Consider the following 26,484-nt stretch of genomic DNA (forward strand, 5'->3'; position numbering starts at 1 on the left):
AGCATTTCAGGAAGGAATAGCACTGTCTTTTCATATCTTCTTCTTCCTAACAAAATATTTTTTAGAAGTGGCAAATAACCAAAAATGGTTTCCAGTTTCAATTAACTGGCAGCACGTAGTCTTTCTTACTGAATTTGGACCCAGTGCTCTCAAGTACTGCTTCATTACGCCATTAAAAAAAAAATAAGCAGAAAGAAAAGTGACTGCTTAAAAAGCAGACTGCAACCACAGGGTTCAACTCTTATTCAAGAAAGAGAACATTTTCCAAGAAAAAAGAAGAAGGGCAAAGCTAGTCTGGCATGACACTAATAGTTTTCTCTAACAAAGAGTTTCAAATAATTTATAGGGCACAGTTTAAGAATCTGTTTTTTGCCCCATAACAATGCCACTGTTTCAAAAGGTATTTCTTTATTGTTAAGCTTCTTAAAAAGAGGATCTGTCTCCAGCACACAACCAGACAGCTGTGTTTGATAATGGAAACTGACAATGAACCACTTTCCAACAATCCAAAGTAATGTGTTCTGCCCAAAAACAAGATTCCTAAAATAATAAGAACAAAGCAACAACGAAGTCTTTTACAAAAATTAAAAAAACCAGCAAAGTATAAAAAATACCTAAGAAATGAAATGATTCATCACCACCGCTTAAGACATTTACTTCAGTCAATAAATCTTCCTAACAAATTTTGAAATTAAAATATTAAAAGAAAAAACATGCCTACTACATTTCATAAAAATGTACTATACAAACAATAAATACATTTCTTTAAAAATGCTCCCTTTAAGTGCTGTATACTGATTAGAAAGACTAACCCCCTTTCTCATGGAAACCATCACTATACGCAGTAGAATTTGCTAACCCAACTTTTACTTCTTTTTGGTTTTCATGTAAGCAGAATAAAAATACACATGGAATGTACTATACAGGTCTATGTTTTTCCACCAGTATTCTTTCACAGTTACAAAAAATAATGAGACTGCTTTAAACAAACTTGTATATCGCAAATGCCTTCCATAAACATCTTGCATCCATGCTGTAAGATCACCGGCAGGGCAGAAATACGACATAAACGAGGTCATTTTTTAAAATGCAATCAAGTCTTTCCACTTTTTGACCTAAAATCTTCTTGTGCAGCCAGGCTGTGACCAGATTTCACGGGCAGGAGAAGCATGTTCTATTGTGAGGCAGTCTACATTCCAATATTCAACATCCACTGAGTGCTCAGTAAACTTTTTAAGGCAGCATGTACATCACTCAAATGTCCATACTTCCACATCTTGTATGACAAAGTCTTCTTTTTTGGATAAGATATCATTATTGAATGTGCTGCAACAATTGCTCCGACCATGATATAAATCAGCATCTAGCCATAAACCAAATCTGCCACTGCAAGGAGAAGAAAATTAGCTGAAAACTTTGATTTATTCAGTTTTGATTTATTAAAAATGATGACACAATTTGCCCAATTTAACTTTCTGTTTCTTTCAGCTAGAGGGTTAAACATTTGCTTAGCCTTCTTCCCATGAAGTCAACAAGACTTAAAAACCTTTGGTTGAATCCTGTCTGTTGGTTTTTGCCCCAAAGTAGACAGGAGAGGATTGTTGCAGTTTAAAAAAGGAACATGTCAACATGGCCTTTTTCCAGATACAGTCATACCTCAGGTTGCGAACGTGATCCATGCAGGAGGCACGTTCACAACCCGCAGCGCCACGTCTGTGACAATTCGGTGCTTCTGCACATGCGCCGAAACCCGGAAGTAACCCGTTCCGGTACTACCAGGTTTGGTGCGGTCCGTAACCCAAAAACACGCAACCAGCAGCGTTCGCAACCCAAAGTATGACTATATATGGAACCTGGATATAGACTTCTGAACATGTTGTGTGCATGGTTCTTCTGACCTCAATGGACTGGGGCAAAAACTCATGTGGTTCCTTTATTTACTGTCCTGGATTATTTAACTGAAATAAGTAATTAAAGGCTGCAATTCAGTGACAGAGCACCTGCTTTGAATGCAGAAAGTTCTGGGTTCAACCCCCGGCACCTCTTGGTGAAGCTGGGAGAGACCCACCTGAAACCCTGGAGAGCTGCTGCCAATCTGTGCAGACAATACTGAAGCAAATGAACAAAGTGTCCTAACTATGCATAAGGCAGCCTCCTATATTCCTTTGCCCACAAGTCCGTGCAGCTATGTGCGCAAGAGCCATGCACACACTCAGAGCTTTTGTTCACGTCAAGTTCTGATGGTTGAAGAGATTAAGCCCAAAGAAAGAGGTTGCCCATAGAGGGTTTTCAACAGTATGATTAATAAAGAAACTTATTCAACTTACTCTCCACCACCAAGTTCTAAGGAAGTTACATCTCCGTTGATAAAGTAGGTGTTTTCTCCACTCCACTTAAAGACCTAATGGAGAAGAGTATAATATCATAGTTATTCAACACAGTTGGTTGCAGCTGTGGCAGAATGACAGTAAGCAATGGTTAGGGGGGAGAAGTGCAAGAGAGAGTTACATGGTTTGTGTCAAAAATTCACCATCTTTGCCTTTGATGGAATAAGGGCCTGCTCCTGCTCAGAATAAGAGAATGAGGGAAGCGTTCATGGTGAGTTCTGGCACCTCTTCTTCTAGAAAAACAGCATTGCTCAAGAGTTTTTGGCTAGAAACATTTTCATTCCTTGAGAAGCATTCAACTTTCCCTTACAATGGCCCCCCTGAGAGGTGCCAGAACTAAGTTCCAGTGAGCTCTGGCTGGAAAAAAAAGCCCTGGTCTTAAGTAAAAAAAAAAAGTTGTCCCAAGCTCGTTTTAACAAGGAGCATTAAACATTCCCTATGGTGATTCTGATATAGTCTTCTTTTTTCTTGAGTTGTTTTTGATCCTCTCTATTTGTGTGTCAATTCATGCTCCTAGGTGTGAATCTTATTAAAAGCAGAAAATTTTGCAATGTTACAATGTGGCTGCTTTCGCCTTCCTCATTTTTCTGTTTTCCTATTGCAAAAATTAAGTCAGCTATTCACAGTATTGACAAGTCACTGTAGCTCCTACAGTCTTGTATGTCCTCTTTTACATTCCCTACAACTCACAGAAGATTTGTACAATTTCCACCTGAACAGCCATGTTAAAAAAATGTGGCCTCTGTCAGAAAATGCAACCTTTCCTATTTATTTTATGCGGTTCTTCCTTCAAGAAGCCCAGACTTACATAGGATCCGCTCACATCCAGACACCAACAAAGCTGAAGCTTGTTCAGCTGTGCCAATACAACAGCATCAGTAAGTATATTTAAGCCCTTTCATTGGTGTGCTTAATAATGTATTCAGAAATGCACCTTTGAGCTTTTGTACAAGTCTCAGCATCATTTCACATAAACAAGCATATGGTGTAAGTAAAGTGTTAGGACTATCCTCAGCGCACCTTACCTTGAAAAGAGGATCAAATGTGTATAGGAAAGTTTCTCCAGTGCCATAATAGTGATCACTGAAGTGGAAAGGATGCGTTGCATAAGCCCCAAAAACCTGCCAAATCAAAATTACGATTACATTGGAAGATACTTCCACATTTAAAGGCATAAACATTCAAAAACATTTCAAGCAAGGTTACTGTTGTTTTTACTTATCCAACCTATGAAAAGCAAACATAGATGAAAATTTTCATATCCCTTAAGCGTTGGCCATTTATTCTGTATTTTATGGTTTTTAAAAATTTATAATATGTTTCAATGATTTCATTGCATGCACAATGGTTTGCAATGAGTTGGTAGTTTATAAATATTCGTAAATAAATATGACTGCAGTTCAGAAATGGATAAGGAGACATAGATGCCTTCATTCTGCTGAATTATCAGGAGCTGAAAGCTCAAACATCTGCAGCATGCACACATAGAAATAGCCCCAATAAAAGGCACCGAGAGGTTCTATCAGTACTCTCACACCTATCTTAGTGTCAGTTTTGAATACACAGATTGGCTTTTAATACCATCCTTCCGGGCATTCTTATCAAAAAGCTGATGGAACTAGACCTTTCTTCTACCATCTGTGACTGGATTAAAGACTTTCTGAGGGATCGGACACAAACAGTGAGGTTTGGGCCTGATACATCTCCCTCCCTGAAGCTCAGCACTGGCACCCCACAGGGATGTGTGCTGAGTCCCTACCTGTACTCGCTCTATACATATGACTGTATTTCATCTGATCCAGCTACTGCAGTTATTAAGTTTGCAGATGATACTACCATAATGGGTCTAATTGCAGGTGGAGATGAATCAGCGTACAGAAGGGAGGTTCAAAAAGTATCTACATGGTGCCTAGAGAATAACTTGCACCTAAATATTAGCAAGACAAAGGAGATGGTGTTGGACTTTCAGAAGAATAGAGGGGAACTAGCCCTGTTGTATATCAGGGGGGTTGTGTGGAGAGAGTCTCTTCCTTTAAATTCCTGGGAGTTTACCTTAGTGAAGACCTCACTTGGAAAAACAATATAACTCAGGTGGTTAGGAAGGCCCAACAGAGACTCAATTTCCTTAGGGTTTTGCGAAAGAACAATGTTAAACAACAATTGATGACCTCTTTCTACTGGTCCACAATAGAAAGTGTCCTCTCATATTGTATCACAGGGTGGTGCGTTGGCTTGACAGCCACAGACAGAAAGTCTTTACAGAGGGGAGTGAACACAGCACATGATATCATGGGCTGTCCCCTGAGCCCACTAGGTGACATCACAAGGGATCCATGCCTTAGGAGAGCGAGAAAAATTCTCAGGGACGATTCACACCCTGGCCAGCACCTCTTTCATCTTCTACACTCAGGCAGGAGATATAGAAGTATAATCAGTCGTAAGTAAAGGTAAAGGGACCCCTGACCATTAGGCCCAGTCGTGACCGACTCTGGGGTTGCGGTGCTCATTTTGTTTTATTGGCCGAGGGAGCCAGCGTACAGCTTCTGGGTCATGTGGCCAGCATGACTAAGCCGCTTCTGGCGAACCAGAGCAGTGCACAGAAACACAGTTTACCTTCCCGCAGGAGCGATGCCTATTTATCTACTTGGACTTTGACATGCTTTCAAACTAATAGGTTGGCAGGAGCAGGGACCGAGCAACGGGAGCTCACCCCATCACAGGGATTCGAACCACCAACCTTCTGATCAGCAAGTCCTAGGCTCTGTGGTTTAACCCACAGCGCCACCCACGTCCAGTAATCAGTCGTACCAACAGGCTAAAAAACAGTTTCTATCTGTGGGCTGTAAGGCTGCTGAATGGAAAATAATATAGTGCAACTGACTTTCAGGGTTGGTCTGTTGTGCGATAAGCACACAAAAGTGCAATGAGATTGAGTGTATGGGGGGGAGGAGGTTTGGTTAATTTCATTGTACACAGGTTGTACATTGACAATAAAGGTATTATTATTATTATTTCTCTTCTTGTGCAAAAGTTACAAGTATTCTAAGTTGCTCCTCCATCTAAACCCCTAGCAATATCCAATGTAGCATGAGCAGATGTCCACTAGGGCAACAGGGTTTCCATTCCAGCCCCTGCATGCCCCAAAATTGCTCTTGAGAGGTGCAGAACCTTCCAGAGCAGTTTCTGGGGTGCAGGCTGGAGGATAAGAAACTAGAAGTCCCATTGATAAGTGGGGCACAAGCAGGCAGACATAATTAGATCTCAACCATTTTAAGACAGAAGAACAATGGCATCCATAAACTTGTGCTTTTTTTATGCCAATGTAATCTAAAAACGAACACGAAGCAAAAGTACTTTTCACACTATGAAGCACTCAAGTAACTTGAAGCCATTGTGCTTTTTGTTAATACAAGACTTATTTTAAGCTACGCTCCTACTGAATTACTTGGAAACAAGAGGGAAAACAAAACACAATTAAACAGGATTTGTTGTGGTGCCTAACCTGATTGTCCATGTCTTTGATGACAAGCAGGACAGGGCTATCAAGAGATGCCGATTTACGATACAGTGTTTTCAAGCTGGTTCCATGTTCTTGTGTGCTGTAGACTAGCCTCCAGGGATATCCCTGAACCCTTGCTGGCAGGCACTGGGCGAGCTAGAAGATAAAAGACAGCACTGTAGTTAGTGTAAAATGCAACTGATGTGGCACTAGAAATTTCATTCCGTCCTGTATGAGAACTGAACAGTTCAACCTATAATCAGAGCTGTACCTCTGTACAATGAGGTGCATGAACAAACCCCATAGGACAGGGCTCCCTGGTTGCCATTTATAAAGCATCAAAAATTAATATGCATTGCACACAATTAAGAAGAGTTTGGATTTTAAGAAGAGTTTGGATTTGATATCCCGTTTTATCACGATCAGAAGGAGTCTCAAAGCAGCTAACATTCTCCTTTCCCTTCCTCCCCCACAACAAACACTCTGTGAGGTGAGTGGGGCTGAGAGACCTCAAAGAAGTGTGACTAGCCCAAGGTCACCCAGCAGCTGCATGTGGAGGAGCGGAGACACGAACCTGGTTCACCAGATCACGAGACTACCGCTCTTAACCACTACATCACACAAAACATGTTCTGATTTTATATAAACACACACACATATATACATACCGCTATATACTTACACACACACACATACATTCTCCCCTTTATAAACTTTACCTGTTCTATATGCATATTTTCTAAGAGCACACTCTGGTTTTTTAAGACAGGCAAAGCATCTTCATCTTCTTCACTGCATCGATCATCTTCTTCACAATAGCTGCAAATGCTCTTTCGCCGTTTTGCCTCTTCTACAGTAATAATCTAAAAGGGGTTTAAAAAAGAGATACTTTCTTTTAAAAAAAAAAAGTCTGACAATAGTTTTATTCCATAATGCTAGATCAGTGGTACTCAAATGTTTTTATAAGAGAGAAAGTGACCCAGCACAGCATCAGCTATTCCCCCCCCGCCTTCTTTGGAGCAACTGAGTTTGTAAACAGTACCACAAACTAAATATCTCTTACTAAAATCTGCATGAATTAAAATACTTAACTTTGGCTGGGATTGTGCTCTTACTTTTTAAAATGGGAGGATAAAAGGGGAGGCCTAAAATAAGAATGTGTGGCTGGCATTCCACTAACAGCGCTAGGGGAATGTGATTTCTCATATCTGGGAACCTGCAGAGGGGGGGGGGAGAGGGGGAGAACATTCTGCTGCGCAAGGAGAAATCCTTGTGCTGATGGAACAAGTGATTTATCCTATGCCCCCAATCCAGGCACCCTGAAGGGCTCACAAACCAAGGAACTCTTGTGTTTGCTGTGATCTGTACAAGGGGACTCCTTTCTTCCAGATTATCTAGCCAACAATGGTCAAATATTGTCAACTGGATGGCAACTGACTGGCCTTATAACCAAGCCTAGAGGACTCTTTTGACCCTAAACTGTAATATTCACTCAGCAAAGGAAGAAGTTGCCTTATTTAACATGTATGCTAAGGAACTGTTCTGTAACGGGCAGAGAGTTCATAGAGAGGATGATATTATAATGCGGAGGAGTTTGCTCTCTGGCTTTTATCCATGCCACCACATTATTCCAACCACATGGCCTCTCATAGAATCACATCAGATATGACTAATCTAATAGCTAAAGGGGTTGTTTTATGGTAATGGAAATCTATATATATTGATCTAATTTGTTCGCTACATTATATTTGACTGTCAAAGGAAGAGGACAGTGTAAAATAAACATGGACATTTATTGGCTTATGGTCAAATTAGGTCATCGTATTTGAAATGTTTTCCATTACAGCTCCTATGCCGTGACCCTCCAACTTCTACTACCATTGTAAAAACGAGGGAAATGTTTTTAAAGGATTTACTATTTAGATTTTTGTTTGATGGAAACCTGTAATACACTTTTATTTATTTTATTTCATTAATTTTTTGTCATGTTTCAGAATAAAAGCCTGCTCGAGGTAATTCAGTCATAAAAGCATTAAACATTAAAACAACTGCAAAACACATACCCCAATCTAAATTAAACCTAATAAACAACTTAATGTGATTTAACACCTCATATATGCTACTTGTCCTTCAGAGGAGTGTGTCTGCCTTTTTCAAGTCCAGGAAGGAAGTGCTCAGGGACGGCTTATGGAAATACTTGAACTGATTAATTAAAAGCTCAAGGTACAATAATGAAAACTAGATAAAAACAATGAACAGAAAAACAGAAGATAGAAGAGCCAGTGTGTTTCCCAAGTTGGGAACAAAATGTTGACTATGTGCACCTGCAATTGAGATGCAAAATATGCATTTTATTTGCATGTGAAGAGGCAGTTGCATACACACTGAAGGACAGGATTAAAAACAAACAGCAACAGCAGAAACTCCTTTTACAGCTCTTTTAGTGCCATAATCCTATACACAGAGAATAAGTGCAACTCAATTGTACGTACTTCAGAGTAGGCATATGTACCAAGATGAGAAATCACAATTTCAACAGAAATGCATTCTACAACAAGGGCAACAACATGATCTCACACCATGTGCAGCACTGCATTTGTCATGCATATAAAAAATGATATGCAACGTATCTTAATTGCAACTACATTTCAATATGGTCTATGATGAGAACAGTTTTATTAACCAGGAAACAGCACTCCCATTCTGAACGTTCTATGTTGAGAATTGGCAAACAAAAGAACTAAAAGACAACAACTTTCATTTTAACCTACCTTCACGAAGGGCTCCTGGTCAGGCTTGGCACAGAATATTATTTGAAAATTCACAGCCGTTTCCTTTTGTCTGTCTCTTATGATTTTCATTTTTTTATTACCTTCTGATTTCTCACCACAAGTGAAGCTCCTGTCTCTACAGCTACCTCTGAAACAAGCTGCTTTCTAAACTGCCTTATATACCAAACTTACTTTCGTTTTCTCTAGAACGAGCCCAAGGGCAGCCTGGCAACAGATTCAACGCAAAAAAGACTTTATTGTAAATAGGGTATGAGTCAGATAGCAGCAGCAGTCCATTTTCAGATTAGGTTTTGCAACAACTTTTACTTTTATTGCCATTTCCATGCACTACCTAAACATAAATTTACAGTGGCTCCAAGATTTCACAAGAGCAGGCTCTCTTACCTATTCCCAAAAAATTGCAGGAATCCCAGGATTCTCTTGTACACTCTTTATCACCTGTCAATGCACTTTTCCTCTAAACCCAACTGATCAAACATCCACTGATCAGCATTAGATAAGGGACATCACTTCCTAATAGCTGCAGTGTCCTTTCTTGATTTCACTTATCTCCAGCCATCACAAGGAATGCTGCTCTCTTAAGTAAGGCTGTCATAATAACATTTTTAAAAGGTAAAGGGCCCCCAACATTTAAGTCCAGTCGCAGATGACTCTGGGGATGCGGCGCTCATCTCGCTTTACAGGCCGAGGGAGCCATTTGTCCGCAGACAGTTTTTCTGGGTCATGTGGCCAGCATGACTAAGCCGCTTCTGGCGCAATGCAACACCGAAACCAGAGCAGCACATGGAAATGCTGTTTGCCTTCCTGCCGGAGCGGTACTTATTTAGCTACAGTGGTACCTCAGGTTACATATGCTTCAGGTTGCATACGTTTCAGGTTACAGACTCTGCTAACCCAGAAATAAAACCTCAGGTTAAGAACTTTACTTCAGCATGAGAACAGAAATCGTGCTCCGGCGGCGCAGCAGCAGTGGGAGGCCCCATTAGCTAAAGTGGTGCTTCAGGTTAAGAACAGTTTCAGGTTAAGTACGGACCTCAGGAACGAATTCCTGGGTTCAGGAAACTATATGTCTATCAAGGGACCATGCTAATAATGGCCAGAATATGTAGAAAAGAATATGGGAGTCTTCCCAAAATAAGCTTCAGGCCACTCCAGATCATACACCCACATATCTAGGATCCTGTCTTCTGTGTGATGGCAAATACCGTAATTGCTTCAACTGATTTCTCTGTTTGGTCTCAATATGCAGTCAAGCCTCCCTCTACCATGCCACCACAGGTCATATGTACCCACAACCTGAGAAAAGTGGGTGGCATTCAACTAAATACAGGTAGGTAGCCGTGTTGGTTTGCCGTAGTCGAAACAAAATTAAAAAATTCCTTCCAGTAGCACCTTAGAGACCAACTACCGTACGTTTGTCATTGGTATGAGCTTTTGCTTGTTTTTTCCTGTAAGACCAATTGCAGTTGTTAACAGTCGTCAACCACTCCCACCACCCTTCTGAGTAAATACCCCTCCCCAACCTCTCACTATATATATAGTTGGTCTCTAAGGTGCTACTGGAAGGAATTCAACTAAATAGTTCCACTAGTGCACTGATTACCGCTAGCGTGATGGAATTTCTTCCCTCTTTTCCTCCCACATGTTTTCTGCACTATCCCTAATCTGCTCAGAATAGATTTCATTGGGGGAGGGAAGGGGGTAAATGTTCTATTGTGCAAGGAAGAATCATTGCCCTGACTGTTCCACTTAGTGCTACGCTGAACACATCCCTATGCCACTTGCAGTTTCTTTAACTAGCTTGTTCTCTTTTTTATCAGAGAGATTTTTTAAAAAATGCAAGTGAAGATTATTATTTTTAAAGAAACCTGATTTTAAAGTTCAAAACTGATTTAAGATGAATGAAATCAAATCCAATTAAAACAAATTAAAACAGGTTAAACCCATCTTTCTTTAAACTTATCACTGTGCAATTGATATTAAATCAGCATATATAATGTAATCATTTAGGCTCCCTGTCCTGGGTCACAATTTGGAGTAGCCCAAATTTTCCATTACCTCATTTATGAGTATTGCAGTGATTTAGAAAATTACTGTGCATCTCAAAAGAGATAGTCTCCTGGTCATAGAGGTGTGATACTTATAAGAATATAAACTGCCAACTCATAAAAATATCAAGGTGGTATACAGTAAAACCATTAAAACCTATTGTATGTATAGACCAAGCTTATTTTGGAGTTCAGGGGTATATAAACTCTTGTTCCTTTTTATGCTTTCTGACTGAGTTGTGACTTTTCAACACAAGGAAGAACTTGAAATTGGTAATAAACGTCAGCACTGAGCTCAGAAAGTGGAAGGGCACATGGTAAACATCTGTGTGCTCTCACTGCTAGTCTCTATATCCTTCGCATGCGGCAACTTGAATGGCCCAACCAATACGTCATGCATTGCTGCCTTTCACAGTTTCCAGTGCTTGATTAATTCCCTGTAACAATTAACACTTTTCCAGGTATGCCCAGACAAAGCTAGCCCCTCCCATTTTTTGGAAATGGGTAAACTGCTTTCCGGAGTTTAGGCTAAAACAGCATGTCAGAGGAGCACACACACTGGATAAACGGATAGCCTATAGTAGATTTTACTTATTTTAAACTAATGTTTATGGCTGTTCTCTTATAGTTTTATATCATCCAAATCAGTTTAATTTTCTGCTCTAAGTCAGAGGAAAGGAAGGACACCAACACATCTTAGTGCCCCGCTGCCAGGAAATCAGCAGCGGGATGGATACCTGCCTACCTGTGGCAACTTGAATGGCCTTTATCCTGCCTTTTGCTTTCCAGCCTTGATTCATATCCTGGAACAATTAACACTTTCCTAGGTATTCCTAGACAAAGCTTGTCCCTCCCATTATTTGGCAACAGCTAAGCCGCTTCTGGCAGTTTAGGCTAAAACAGCAAGTCTGGACCTATTGACGTTTTAAAAAAATGTAATTATCACACACCTTTATATCAATAGCCACCCTCAGCTTCCAGTCAGAGGAATATAAAAACATTTATATAAATGAAATTAAAGGAAATAATAAGGCTCTTTGAATTTTTTTAAGCAGCCCTGTAAAGAGTGTGTGTGTGTGTGTGTGTGTGTGTGTGTGTGTGTGTATATATATATATATATGCAGGTTTTGGTGTCCTCGGGTGTCTTCCCGTGTAAAAGTTGGGGTGTCTAGGCGACGTTTCGACGAGGTCTCACTCGTCATCTTCAGGCTGGTGCTTTCGGCTTCTTGTTACTGGAACAGAGCAGGATCTCAGTGTTTGAGTTCCTATAAATACTGTTGAGGGAGTGTGGTGTATAGCCTCCAATGTTCTGGGCAGAGAGGAAGTTCCCAGGCTAGTGTGCCTTTTCTTCTTTTGTTCCTTAATTACTTGAGGGATATCTTGAGTGATTTCTTGAGTGATATCCTGAGTACCACTTAGGTGGGTCATTAGGTGTGGATTAGTTGCTAAAGTCTTTGTGTCTTGACCTCTTGAACTTTGTGAAGAGTTTTTCTGAGAAGATGGCTGTACTGCACACCCCCTCAACAGTATTTATAGGAACTCAAACACTGAGATCCTGCTCTGTTCCAGTAACAAGAAGCCGAAAGCACCAGCCTGAAGATGACGAGTGAGACCTCGTCGAAACGTCGCCTAGACACCCCAACTTTTACACGGGAAGACACCCAAGGACACCAAAACCTGCATTCCTGTACCCGTGAAAATCTACGAAAGCAAATATATATATATATATATATATATATATATATATATATATATATATATATTACAAAGAAAATAACTGAATGATTGAGATAGCAATTGTGCCAACTTTAGGCTTCTGTAGGGAAAACAGAAACGACTCCTAATGGTACCTTCCTGTTCATCTCATATGTATACTCATATTCTCTCTCTCTCTCTCTCTCTCTCTCTCTCTCTCTCTCTCTCTCTCTCTCTCTCTCACACACACACACACACACACACGTCGTCTAGGGACGGGACACATTCTCACTGCCACCATATGCAAACAACGTAGTAGAACCAGTAGTTCTCTTGCCTCAAAGAGCATCTCCCATTCCTTCCTTCCATAGTGTAGTGAGTAGCTGCAGGATCAGTGAAGCTTAGACTCAAACAGGACAAATTTATCTCCCCAAAGACGATTTTTTTAAAAATCAAATTTTATTTTCTTCACAAAATGCCTCAGTCTGGATCAGGATCTCCCTTCATATTGTTTTCCTGCCAAAATTTCCCCCCAACTTCACCACTACCACCACAAAAATCAGGGCACATAGCAGTTTTAGGGAGTGATGTTTTAGGCAGTGATGTTTGCTGTGAGATTGGCCACCTCAGGGATTCCTGCCTGAGCTGAGAGTTGAATAGGAATTTTCTGCCCATATGTCATACTGCTAATGGGTATAATCCATTAGCTTTCTAACTCTATGCTTTTTGGTACATTTAGTATAGGAGCCACTGTCCAGAAGAGTTATTTGGGTTAGCAGGGATTACGTTCCTCAAGCTACATGTGATTTCTTTCTGAATGTTTTGATTTGCTTTAATGTAACAATGCTTTAATTGTTTTTATAAATCAAATATATAAATACTACTGGGAAGAAATAAACGGGAAAAGGGTTGTTAGTTTTTATCAACTGTCCAAAACAGTTGTTCCAAAACCACACAGAATGTGGGACAGGGGGTCACTTAAAAGGTCAGGAAAAATGAGGAAATGAACAAGGAAGAAAGGAGCTCTGATGGGGAAAATTCAAGAGGCAGCAGGGGCTGCACAAAATGAGGTTGCAGTTGCCCAACTGTGCATTAAGATACATGTCATTCCTTTATTATTGTCCACTACTTCTTGTCCTTCATGAGCTAATGTGTTCTGAAAATTTTTGTTCTGTATCATAATAAAACAGGTGTTGTGATTTCATGTTGTACACCGATCAGTTTCATTGCTGCCTGGAAGGTGGTCATAAAGTCATTTTGAAATTACAGGGATTTGTATGTGGGGGTTTTTTCAATAAATTCCCACTGCAAAAGAAACTCATTTGATGGCAAGTAAATTGAACAATAATTCTAAAATAAAACAAAACTCTATTTCCTTTTAAGGATCCTATGTTTTAGACCAGAAGGAATATCATATCCCATTGTTTCCTCAATTTTATCCAACAAATCCCTCCAAAATCTTTGCATAAAAAATTGCTTCGATAGAGCTGCATCTCCCCACCCTTTTTTAAAAAAAATCCTGAATGTGTGTATGCTTCTGAATCAAAGATTCTAACAATTTATCTTACAGGCAGATGTTGCAAGTTAACATCTGATCCTCAACTACATAACCTGTATTTATTTTTTTTGTCCTGTTGATGACACAAATCTTTAACTCACCCTACAAATCCTTTGATTTGTGTGAATTTAAAGTATCTGTCTACAAAAATTAATGACAGTAATAAAGTGCGTGTCTGATCTAGACAATTTTGTTAAACACAAGAAACTTTGCTTCAAGATTAAATAATAAATATTTAACCATATAATTATGTAACTGTTGCTCTGGGCTCCTTTGGGAGAAAGGGCAAGATATAAATTTAATACACAAACAAAATGAAGAGTTTTGCAGGGATGCCAACAAGAACAAGAAAAAATTATACTAACAACTCATAGAAATATTGTTTCTGTAGTGGACAAATTATTTGACCATGAATGAGCCTCACAAGGTTGCTGTGAAGATAAAACTGCATGCCCTGAGCTCCTAGGAATAGGGATAAGATAAGACATGGGACTGATTAAATGTTTAGGATTTATTTTGCACAAGTGAATCTGAATATATTTGACTGAAATATATTTTGCTAGAATTCATAGTCTTTGTGTTGTATCCAGTTGTATCTCTTTCCCTTGTAGCATATTTTATATAAGTATAAAGTTTTAAATCTATCAATGTTTAATGGTATTTTCCAGTTTTTAGCCATTCTGGTTTTTGTCTGTAAACTGCCTTCAGTCCCATTAGGGGAAAAGGCGAGGTATAAATTATTAATAATAGTAATAACAGGGAATTTATGTCTGGTTTCAGGAGCACTCACTTACCAGGCAATATGAGAGGAAACAGGCCTCAAAATGGCTACTGAAAAATCAGAGTGGAGTGTATATGTATATAATGAATTTATTAGTACTACAAAAGAAAAATATTCTATAGAAAAATGGAGTATTTTCATATTATACAGAAACCCAAACATACAAAATACAGTAATTCATTTTATTATATTTGGAGTAATTTTTAAAAATTGTAATAATATGTTTACGTATTTGTTGATGTATTTATTTGTTGATTTTGGAATTATTAAGTTGAATAAATAATAAATACATTTTTCTTGTCACAAATGCATGTAGTTCTTTATTTGAACTCTACAGTTAACCTGTGATATTCAGTATAAAACTAACATAGGACTGTATTATCCATTTATTCATTGTAGCCGAGTCCATGAAAAGCAGAATTTGTACTTTGTAACACATGATCCAACCATGCATGTAACCATGAGGACTATGAACTTACTTTAGAAGAGGCCAACAACAGGTTACAATCAGTAGGAATAAATCTCCTTGGCAGCCAGATGTGTTGTTATAGATCAATCCTGCCATGGAGTTTCAAATACTTCTGATTTGAAAGCAGATACCACTCACCTCCCAGCTTTTTGTTGAGGGTTCACTGAAGAAGTTGTCTATCATGTCAAGCTCCTCCTTTTCCACCACAACAAAGCCCTGTTCTTTAGCATCTTTGCCATACACATCTGGTGACCACTGTACAAAGAAGGTATACAGGTGATCGACCCTGTGAAGTGAAAGCAAAAAGATAGGGGCTGAGCATTCCAAAACCCTTCATGGGAGGCAGATTCACTAACAGTAAAACTCTGAGCACATCTTCTCAAAGGTAAGCCCAAATCAGTTAAGTAGAAGTGTAAAATACTAACACCACTTGCCAACTACCTAAATGAAGCTTTTTTGAACATGTTCAGTGAATGTGGCGGCAGCAGCTCTTGATTTTGACCAAATATTTGGTGAGAGCTGGACTGAACCTCAGGCTTCCACTTTCTCCCTACTCCTACCTCACAGAACACCCAAACTGCAAAATACTGCAGTTATTCAACATTGAATCTCTCTTATCCCTCGATTTTGAAGCAGCTTTGCATTCAGTATACGGATTCAAGGGTATTCCTGCATTCAGAGAGCATAGGAAACAAACCATCCTTTGAAGCTGCAACTATCAAGTGAGAAACATATATGAAAATAAAAACTCATAAAGAGATAATGGGCCACTCTGGCTGAGACCAAATGCCCAGCTCATCCAGTATTTTGTTCTTCCAACCAGCTTGTGATCCGCAGTCTGAGTTTTGGTTTTCCATGAGAAACAGAGGGAAGGCAGGTGCAAGTTTATCTAATCTTTCTGCAATCTTCCTACCAATCCACAGTGCACTACCCATGATTGAGTTATTCCACTGGGGCGGGGGGAATCCCTCTAGAAATGCAAGTGACTCACTTAATGTCTTTCCACATGATGTTTCACTGTTTCATTTTGTGTCACTGCAGCCTTTCCCAGCCTGGTGAGCGCCAAACAGTTGGGACTACAGTTTCCATCAGTCCCAGCCAACACTGCCAATGGCCAGTGATTCTTGGAACCTGTAGCCCCAAACAACTGGAGGGCAGCACATTGGGGGAAACTGTTCACAAAATGTATATATCACTTGATTTTTTCTGGGGGGGACACCCCCCAAAAAATCTCAAAGCGGTTTACAAATAGGATAAAACAAGAAAATCAAGCAAAAACTACAAAAGTACTTTAAAATATAGAAAAGTTTAAATACTAAAACAGATTAAAATTATCTCAACTTTCTAAGTTCCTGTTTTCATAACAGATCAACTTGCCTATTTCCAAAGTGATATATCAAGTAACTAATTTCTAGAGAACCAGACAGAAACATAAACCTGCTGAGGGAAAGGCAATCACTTAGTTAAAGACTATCAAATCGTAAACATTTTACTGCATGTGAATTCTGGTAGCCAACTATTAATCTCCTCACGGTTCTTAGATAAAAAGATAAACCATACAAATCACTCTCATATACACATTTAAGGCAATGAGTCTCAAGCCCTTGGAAGCAAATCCTTCTGGCATATTTTCAAGCAACTGTTTTGAGAATCAAGCATAAGACAATTTCAAGAAACACATATACAGCATTGATATATTTCTGCAAGATACCAATTTGGAGCAAACAGTATATTACCATTATTCTATCCCACCCTTCTCCCCAAAGGAACCCAGGACAGCAAACAAAAACAAGAAAAATGATACAGTTATTGTTGTTTCCTCAAATATCCTCACAACTAAATAATTTCAAGGTTCCAGGAACCAACATACTTCTGCAACCACATGCCTGAGTCAACATAAAGATTTTTCAATTCCTCCTGAATGATAAGAATGAAGAAGGGAGACACCTACACTGTGTACCAGGGAAAGCATTCCATAAACAGGGAATTACTGCACAGAAGGCCCTATTATGGGTCTGAGGAAGCCCGGTAGCACTCAGCTGCAGCACCACCAACAGGACCTTACCTGTTGGTAGCCCACGTGAAAACATCACTGCTGTCTTAATTTCAGGGATTCTCAGCTCACTTTCTTCGAGTCAAGCTTGTCCACTGATTAAAGCAGGGATGTCCAACAGGTCGATCATGATCTACTGGTAGATCACTATGAGGTTTTGGTAGATCACAGTAGATCTCTGGCTCCCTTCCCTCAACCTCCATTGTTGTTTGATATATGGAAGGGAAGACTGAGCTTTCTCTGTGCTGCTGTTTTCATCCATAGAGATCTCTTTTTGTGAGTGACTTCACCCCTTTGTCCCTTGCCTTTAACCCCCCCCCCAAAACAGCTTTCCTGTTTCCTAAAAAAGATCAACTCCTCTGAGCTGAACCCCCCCCCCCCAAAAAACCGGGAGGTTTTAATTCTGAAAATAGATCACTTGAGAGCTGGCTATGCCAACTGGCTATGCCAGTGCGGTGTAGTGGTTAAGAGCGGTAGACTCGTAATCTGGGGAACTGGGTTCGCATCTCCGCTCCTCCACATGCAGCTGCTGGGTGACCTTGGGCTAGTCACACTTCTTTGAAGTCTCTCAGCCCCACTCACCTCACAGAGTGTTTGTTGTGGGGGAGGAAGGGAAAGGAGAATTTTAGCCGCTTTGAGACTCCTTCGGGTAGTGATAAAGCGGGATATCAAATCCAAGCTCTAATTAAAGCAACCATGAATAAGTTCCAGCCTAATAAGTGGGTCTAATTAGTCATTTGGTGCCAGGTGATTGACAGGTGGGTGGACCCAGCCACCTGTCAATGTAGCCTGCAGAAGATTGACTGATTTTGGATCTGGCCCTGTCCCCACAAGTAGTTCCCCACCCCCAGCTTAAAGCATTTTTACTTGTAGAGGAAGGCTAATTGCCAAAATTGCAGACAGGGAATACACAAAGAAACTAGTGGAGAACCTGGCAGTGCTGAGTTTCTGGAAGAGAGTGGGAAGAAGGTAAGGAACTGGTCAAGAATATATTTTGTACAAATTTTGCACTGGGTGCAGAAAATTCTCTACCTGTGGTGCTTCCACCTACAGCTGTGAGTGCTGTAGTTGTGTTAAGTGCAAACTTAAATGCCCAGTTCTCCTCATTCCAAATAATCTTACTGAATGGCATCATTCTACAAATCACACCAGCAGGTGGGCATGAGATGTGGCTCTCACTCTTTATTACCAAAGCTTAACTTACGGTAATCATGTTATCTTGATCAAAGGCTTTAAGGTCTGAAATGCTAAACACGTAAAGCCCATGCCAGTCAAAGCAAGTGAGTGACCTTGTTTGCCAGTCTTTCACAGTCACTCCAACTCTTCTAAAACAAAGCTTTATTTGTACACAAATAAGTTTGACCAGGTGGTCTTATGGGTAACTTACAAAGGACGCAGTCCCTGCTCAGAGAAACAAAAACTCTGTTTTGGCCACCACTGCACCTAGAAGGTGGTTGTTGGAAATGCAGCATAACAGTTGCACGGAGCAATGTCAGGACTGGGGGACTGTCGTATAATTAACAAGCAATAATTAGCATGATTTATACAGTTACTGGCTGCAGAAGGGTAGGTGCAGGGCCAGATTTAGGTCTGATGAAGCCCTAAGCTACTGAAGCCCTTTATATGTCCAGCTATCCTTTGTCAACAACAAATTGTCACTGTTTTTTTGTGTTGAATATATGCTATATGGTAATTTATGGACCTAATAGGCATCTAAAGCCATTTGCACATAACAAATAGCCAACACAACACAAAACACTGTTGCTGTATGTAGGTTTTATTTGTTTTGTATCTTGTATTTTGGAAATGTACATCCAATTTTTTCCCTTTAAATTTTTGGGGGGTTCCCAAGAGAGTGGGGTCCTAAGCTATAGCTTGTTCAGCTTATACATAAATCCAGCACTGGATAGGTGGAAGAAGAGCTAACATACTGCTTTATCGTTCAAGGAAAAAGTTATTTTGTTCTTCTCTGCATTATACTACCACTCCTGCACTGCCAAAATATCAGAAATAACTTTAAAACCAAGGCTGGTACTCTTCAAATGTTGTTGGAGTTGAACTGCCATCATTCACAGCCAGCATTGCCAGGGATCAGGATGATGGAAGTTGTTGCTCAGCTACTTCTGAAAGGATACAAGTTCCCCACCTTTGCAAAAAAACACAAAAAAACCCTGTTTTGTGTGTGCACACAAACTTCCTTTTGAAAAAGAAACACCATGCCATGCTATGACCCGTAGTCCTTGATTCCAACGTCTTCCCATCTGTATCAAGCCTTACAGAGCAGCATTTAAAATAGGATTCACCTAATGAACTTCCACTTGCCCAATGGACCTCTCTGTGTCTCTCGAAATTGGCTCAGAACCTCCAGAACAGCATGAAGCAGGACAAAATGGCCATTCCATCTGGCAAACTGAAATGCCTGAAAGACAGCACATTTCTAATAGGAACCATGTACTCTTCCCTACTCTTCTTTCTTGGGCTCCATGATCACTGCAGATGGTGACAGCAGCCACGAAATTAAAAGACGCCTGCTCCTTGGGAGAAAGGCAATGGCAAACCTAGACAACATATTAAAAAGCAGAGACATCACCTTGCCAACAAAGGTCCGTATAGTCAAAGCTATGGTTTTCCCAGTAGTGATGTATGGAAGTGAAAGCTGGACCATAAAGAAGGCTGATCGCCGAAGAATTGATGCTTTTGAACTGTGGTGCTGGAGGAGACTCTTGAGAGTCCCATGGACTGCAAGAAGATCAAACCTCTCCATTCTTAAGGAAATCAGCCCTGAGTGCTCACTGGAAGGACAGATCGTGAAGCTGAGACTCCAATACTTTGGCCACCTCATGAGAAGAGAAGTCTCCCTGGGAAAGACCCTGATCCTGGGAAAGATTGAAGGCACAAGGAGAAGGGGACAACAGAGGACGAGATGGTTGGACAGTGTTCTCGAAGCTACTAACATGAGTTTGTCCAAACTGCGGGAGGCAATAGAAGACAGAAGTGCCTGGCGTGCTCTGGTCCATGGGGTCACAAAGAGTCGGACACAACTAAACGGCTAAACAACAACAACTCTTCCCTACATTGTTTCATTCCAATATTGTACGGGGGGGTTCCTCTCTGGTGGGAGTGGGCAACTTTAATCGTGGCTGGAGAGAGAAGAATTCAATCTCTCCTTCCTTCGTGCTGCAGTCCTGATCCGGATCAGGGCCCATCCTTACTCCTGAGTAAATGAAACACATATGCAGACTTGCATAATTACTGCTATGTATTCTTCGACTCAAGGGACGCGGGTGGCGCTGTGGGTAAAACCTCAGTGCCTAGGACTTGCTGATTATATGGTCGGCGGTTCGAATCCCCACGGCGGGGTGAGCTCCCGTCTTTCGGTCCCAGCTCCTGCCCACCTAGCAGTTTGAAAGCATGTCAAAGTGCAAGTAGATAAATAGGTACCGCTTTATAGCGGGAAGGTAAACGGCGTTTCCGTGTGCTGCGCTGGTGCTGGCTTGCCAGAGCAGCTTCGTCACGCTGGCCACGTGACCCAGAAGTGTCTCCGGACAGCGCTGGCCCCTGGCCTCTTAAGTGAGATGGGTGCACAACCCTAGAGTCGGACACAACTGGCCCGTACGGGCAGGGGTACCTTTACCTTTATTCTTCGACTCAAATCACTCACCACGTTATTGGCTCAGTGTTTTGGTGCACAAGCAGAAGGAAGCAAAGGACTCTAGTGAAAGGCTGCTTTGTTTTCACAGCATCTTTTCACACATGTATTAAATGCATAGCACAGGATACAGACGGAGGGGATTAGATGTGCTTCACCACTGATATTTTAAAGGATGTAAAAATGAGTAATTTAAATTGTAAAACAGAAAAGTGTGTGTGTGTGCATGTAAAGATGCGTTTCACCAAGTCAACTGATCTCTGAAGCAAGCGCTATGCCATTAAGACCATGTACCATTACTCATTACCCCCTCTCTAATATTACCTAGACATCATCTTAAAAAGTAGAGACATCACCTTGCCAATAAAGGCCAGTACAGTAAAAGCTATGGTTTTCCCAGTAGTGATGTATGGAAGTGAGAGCTGGACCATCAAGAAGGCTGATCGCCGAATAATTGATGCTTTTGAATTATGGTGCTGGAGGAGACTCTTGAGAGTCCCATGGACTGCAAGAAGATCAAACCTCTCCATTCTTAAGGAAATCAGCCCTGGGTGCTCACTGGAAGGACAGATTGTGAAGCTGAGGCTCCAATACTTTAGCCACCTCATGAGAAGAGAAGACTCCCTGGAAAAGACCCCGATGTTGGGTAAGAGAAGGGGACAACAGAGGACGAGATGGTTGGATAGTGTTCTTGAAGCTACCAGCATGAGTCTGACCAAACTGCATGAGGCAGTGGAAGACAGGAGTGCCTGGCGTGCTCTGGTCCATGGGGTCACGAAGAGTCGGACACGACTAAACGACTAAACAACAACAACAATATTACCTGAACCATAAAATTCTGCAGCAGGGGCTGCTTTGCAATTTGCCAGTGCTTTATAAGCACTGGTAACTCTCTCTAGTCATCACTGCTTTTAACTCACTGGCAAATGGAAAGCAGGCACTACTGCAGAGGTTTATAGATACAAACTACTAGCCTATTATTCTTCAATCATAACAAGCACATACAAAAGTAACACAGCCTATTTATACTTATACATCCTATGCCCTTTTAAAATGTGGGGTTTTTTGGGGGGGAGAGGGTTATTGGGTTGTTTTTAATCTGATAATGTATTTTGTGGTTTTATATTTTGATTTTATTCTGTGAACCGCCCTGAGACCTGAGGGAGGTACATAAATTCAATAAATAAATAAATAATATACTTACCCTCTAGAACTGTTGAAATTCCCCATTGCAAGATACACAATGAAGGACTTTCAGTAAGCTGGCTAGATGCAGTGGTACAACTGGGTCAACATAAAGATTCACGCAAAGCAAAGGAGGACCCTTATAAAGCATACCTCCCTAATGATTATTGCTTCTAGAGTTTCGTGCCAAAGATAAGGGCTCCTCCTATTTCACAATCACAAAGGCAACAGTGGTCAAAGTCACTGATTAACCAGTTTCATTGTCTACGCTGACAAAGTAAGATATGCTTTGGGAGAGAGCGCTTGCTACCATGTCCAAAGTCACACAGAAGACAGACGTGTCCAGCAGAAGATGCCAAGAACTGCAGCTGTGGCACATTGTACCTTATTGCAAAGGCAGTCATGCAGATGGGCTGCATGATCCATCAACAAGCTTACCAGCTACATGACCTCGTTTCCAGGATGGATGGCATTGCTAGTCTGTTGTGGTAAGAACAGCCAAGAGTCTTGAAGTACTTTAAACACATCTATATATAAACTTGTAAGGAACTGATCCATCATTTCATCAAATGGTTTCATTTTGTTCTTGGAACTTTTAAGAATGTGGTTATGGGTCATGCTTCAACATCAAGAGATGTGTTGCAACGTAAATAAAATGCAACACAGCTCTTAATAATAAAACATCACCTTGGAACAATTCTAAGAACTCAAATGAAATATCTGACTGACACACACACACACACACACACACACAATCACACAGGAGCTGTAGCTGTGTTTCATTTTAAATATTCTTGCTACTAATAGAGTCACTCCGTTAGTTCACTCTTCATCTTCGGAAAAAGTCTAGAGTGCTTCCTTCCTCAGACTTAATCTGCTTTCCGCCAAGTCTTTTCTGGACTATTATTCCCCTTAAACTATTTTTGCCACCCATTTATTTTAGGCTTTCCCCCATTCATTCTTGATGAAGCTGTTTGAAGGCAGGGGAGAAAAAGGGAGTTTTTTATATATATAGTGGCTGCCAGGGAGGGGATTTTTTTTATCAGGACCATTGTGCAAAGAGACAGGAAATACCATCATTTCCTCTACTATGACTGTTGTGATAAAAACCACCCTCCTCCCCCACTAGCCCACAAAGCTGTTCTGGAGAGAAACTTCCATTAGGTCTTCTCCATGTGCACCTTGGGGTTTCTTGTATACATATAAAAAAGAAGTTCAGCTGACCTCATCGCAAGTGACACATGTAGCTTTGAATCTAGTTTGGCCTCTGTTACTTGAAATTCTGTGAACATCAGTTGTTGCTTTTAACTCAATTTTTAAGCGAGAAATCCAAACCCCAGATCTGCTAGGATAGGCGTAATTATGCTGGCAAACCTTTTAAAGGTTTGTTTTCCCTCTGTCAGGCTTATACCGGGTCAGCCAGCAAGAGCTACAGAGTTTGTAATGGGGTTTGTGATACTTATCACTAATCACATCACACAGTTACCAGCCAGGCTGTGTTATCACATTCCACAAAACAAATAATAATAAGCTGAATGTGCCTTGGACAGAAGGAAACACCACGTATCTGCAGGGACAAACCACCCTGTTCAGTTCCATTTGCATGATGTTGGCAACAAAACAATAACAAGGATGTCTGGAGAATGAAAGGCTTCTCTTAACAGAAGCACTAATCACACAGCTGGTGGGCAAGAAATGTAGTTCTTATAAACTCCGTAATGGTCCTGAAAAGTGACAGCTTACCTTTCTCGTGGAACGGCAAACCAGTACTCCGGTTGCTTTCTTCTTTTATTATATTGCTGAGCCATTGTGGAGCTTTGAGAAGTAAAGGACTTCCTCATAGGCTTGCCCACTTTGATGCACAGAAACATCGGAGGGGACTTGCTTTTCTCTTCCTTTGAAGGAAGCATATCTGAATCCAAAAGACCACAGAGTTATAACATAGCAAATGGAGCACACTGGCCAGGCCTGCAGCACAATTTAGCCTTTATCATGGAGTGACTTAAGAAATGCAGAATATGGTTTTGAATTTATTATATTTAAATGTATATTCTGTGAACATTCTCTACTGACTGCCCTGCAGTGTATTTCAACTGCTTTTAATACGTACCCTGCAACATCATGGTGAAGGTCTGGTAGGAAATTATTAGGCTTATTATTCTCAGCTTACATAAAAATATATATAAATTGCAGCCGGTTTTCCTCCAATACTAATTTAAGGGATTCAACAAAAATACTTTGCAGAAAGAAAAGAAAAAAAAACAACTTATGAAATAACTGCAATACTTTGACCTACAGAAAAAGAAGTTCAAGCGGGTTTTAATGTAGCCCCTACAATTAGGAAAATTCAATTTTTTGACACATTCCCACTTCTCAACTATATTCAAGTCATAAGAAAGAAAAAAACCCCAAGAGTATTCCACCTCTCCAGAAACAACTGCAGAAAGAGATTAGAATCAAGAGCAGGCTCGTTAATTTTTTGTAGAACATAACTGTGCTGTTAAGCAATCTGTAAAAAAAAAAAAAAAAAGGTTGAAGAGAACTACTGGAAACTGAAAGAGAATTTCTGTCCTTCATTAACATAGGGTGCTACAGTAACACTATGGCAAGAAGGCCTACCTTCAATGGGCACTTGGATTCTCTGCAGCAGCCAGAGTCTGATTTCAGACTTATTATCTAGCTGAGATGGCAATGAAGAGGCTATTGATCCTTCATGGTCCTTTTTCTCTGCTGTTGCCCCAACTTCTGACGATGCCTCTTTCCTTCCATTAGAACACAAATCTGGCCCTTCTCTTTTGCCTTTCACAAATTTATTGGCTTGGGAATGTGAAGAGCTAAGGGTGAGGTCTATGCCTCCTGGTATACTGTTCCCCTCTTCCTTGACGTTAGCCTTACATAAGTCATCAGTAGTCTGTGGCTCATCCTTATCTTTACTGAGGTAAAATTCAATAAGTTTGTCTTTATTCAGCTCCTTGTTTGCATCCAGAGTTGTTTCCACCTTATTTGTTGGTGAACAACCCCCCTTGTTTATTTCAGGCACCACATCTAGCTTCTCACAGGACTCTAAATCAAGGACATCTTTAAGAACTTCATGCTTTGTCCCTGATTGGTCACAATTTTCTTTATTTGTTGCTTGCAACCAAACTTCCTTTCTCATTTTAGAGTCATTGGGAACACCAACTGTTCCAACATCTGTGCTCTTTACTTTGCTATCAGTCTGTGATGAAGTCTCTTCCAATTCAATAAAACCATCTTCTTCCAGAAGGGAATTATCTTTGGATAGGTCCAGACTAACACTCTCTACAGAATGTTCCGTGGTACATTCCGAAGCCACCCTTTTGGAAGGCTCAGGAGTGTTGGAGTCCCTTTGTGTTTCCTCCGACTTGGAGGTCACCAAGGAAGAACTTTCAGGAGGTTTAAGTTCAAGATCTGTAGACTTCTCCTCCTCCGTGGGCTTGATTGGTGTGGAATTCAGGGTGACAAAGTTGTCCGCTTTGGGCTTCTTCTTCTCCTTGTTTATGGATTTAAATTTGCTGAAAGGGTTGATATCCTTCTCGGAAGCAAGGTCTTCCCACTCACCAGGCCTGTACAAAGGACAAAGATCCTTTGGAATGTCGCTGTCAGGAAAGATGGTGGATGCATATGGAATGTTAAAATGGAGAACAAAATGATAACAAAATGAAAACTCAATAAATACTAAAATAAATAAACAAAACAAATGGCAAAAAGGAACTTTCAACAAAAATACACCAAAGCAACATTGAAATATTTGAAATAAACCAATTTTGCTTCTCACAAAATAAAATGCAAGGCAACTGAAATAAGTAATTATGGAGTTGAAAGAATTGGTATAACAAAATATTTGTATTTTGAAGTTCATGGTGTGAAAGTGGAGAGATGGATTAAGTACTGTGCAGGTATTTTTAAGACCGAGGGGACAAAAGACAAGACCCAGCCTGAGTCTTCAAGTTACTACAAATAGTGCAACAGAATGACTATAAACTGTATAATTTCTTTTCTGTGATGGTTTTCAGGCCACTGATAGCAAACAAATCCCATCTCATCAGCTGATGAGACTGATACAAAAGACTAGAAGCAGACTTAAGAGATCCAAGCTCAAAAACATGAGGCCTCAGAAATCATAAGATCTACAATTCTATTATTTGCAAGGGTCTTAAAATTTTCCTTCTCTCAGCTGACAGCATAAGCCTTTGAATGAGCCAAGATTCATGCTCTCAGCAATCACAAATACGTTTTTTAAAAGAGAAATTTTTAAACAGTTCAGCAAACTGCCTAACCTTGCTTCAAATAAATAAACTGAAGCCTGTGCATACGTATAAAGCTCTCATTTTCTCATCCAGTATACAG

General features: G+C 40.4%; 1 protein-coding gene across 4 annotated transcripts in view; it reads right to left on the reverse strand.

The window, feature by feature from the left end:
• Positions 1–203: 203 nt before the first annotated feature.
• The window catches only part of NCOA7 (nuclear receptor coactivator 7), a 66,673-nt gene continuing 40,392 nt past the window's right edge, over positions 204–26,484 (reverse strand). For 2 of the 4 annotated variants that reach the window (XM_081907070.1, XM_081907073.1), the window contains 8 exons: positions 24,736–25,733; positions 23,860–24,028; positions 15,368–15,515; positions 6,606–6,749; positions 5,890–6,042; positions 3,413–3,508; positions 2,328–2,401; positions 204–1,386 (listed from right to left, as the gene is read on the reverse strand). In XM_081907070.1, the coding sequence (XP_081763196.1) occupies positions 1,251–1,386; positions 2,328–2,401; positions 3,413–3,508; positions 5,890–6,042; positions 6,606–6,749; positions 15,368–15,515; positions 23,860–24,028; positions 24,736–25,733 (1,918 nt within the window). In that variant the 3' untranslated portion in view covers positions 204–1,250. Of the gene's footprint in view, positions 1,387–2,327; positions 2,402–3,412; positions 3,509–5,889; positions 6,043–6,605; positions 6,750–8,657; positions 9,202–15,367; positions 15,516–23,859; positions 24,029–24,735; positions 25,734–26,484 lie in introns of those variants that run through there. The other 2 variants (XM_081907071.1, XM_081907072.1) reach the window with 2 other exon arrangements.

This window comes from Podarcis melisellensis, assembly GCF_964234715.1.
Source record: "Podarcis melisellensis genome assembly, chromosome: 3".
Classification (NCBI taxonomy): Eukaryota; Metazoa; Chordata; class Lepidosauria; order Squamata; family Lacertidae; genus Podarcis; species Podarcis melisellensis.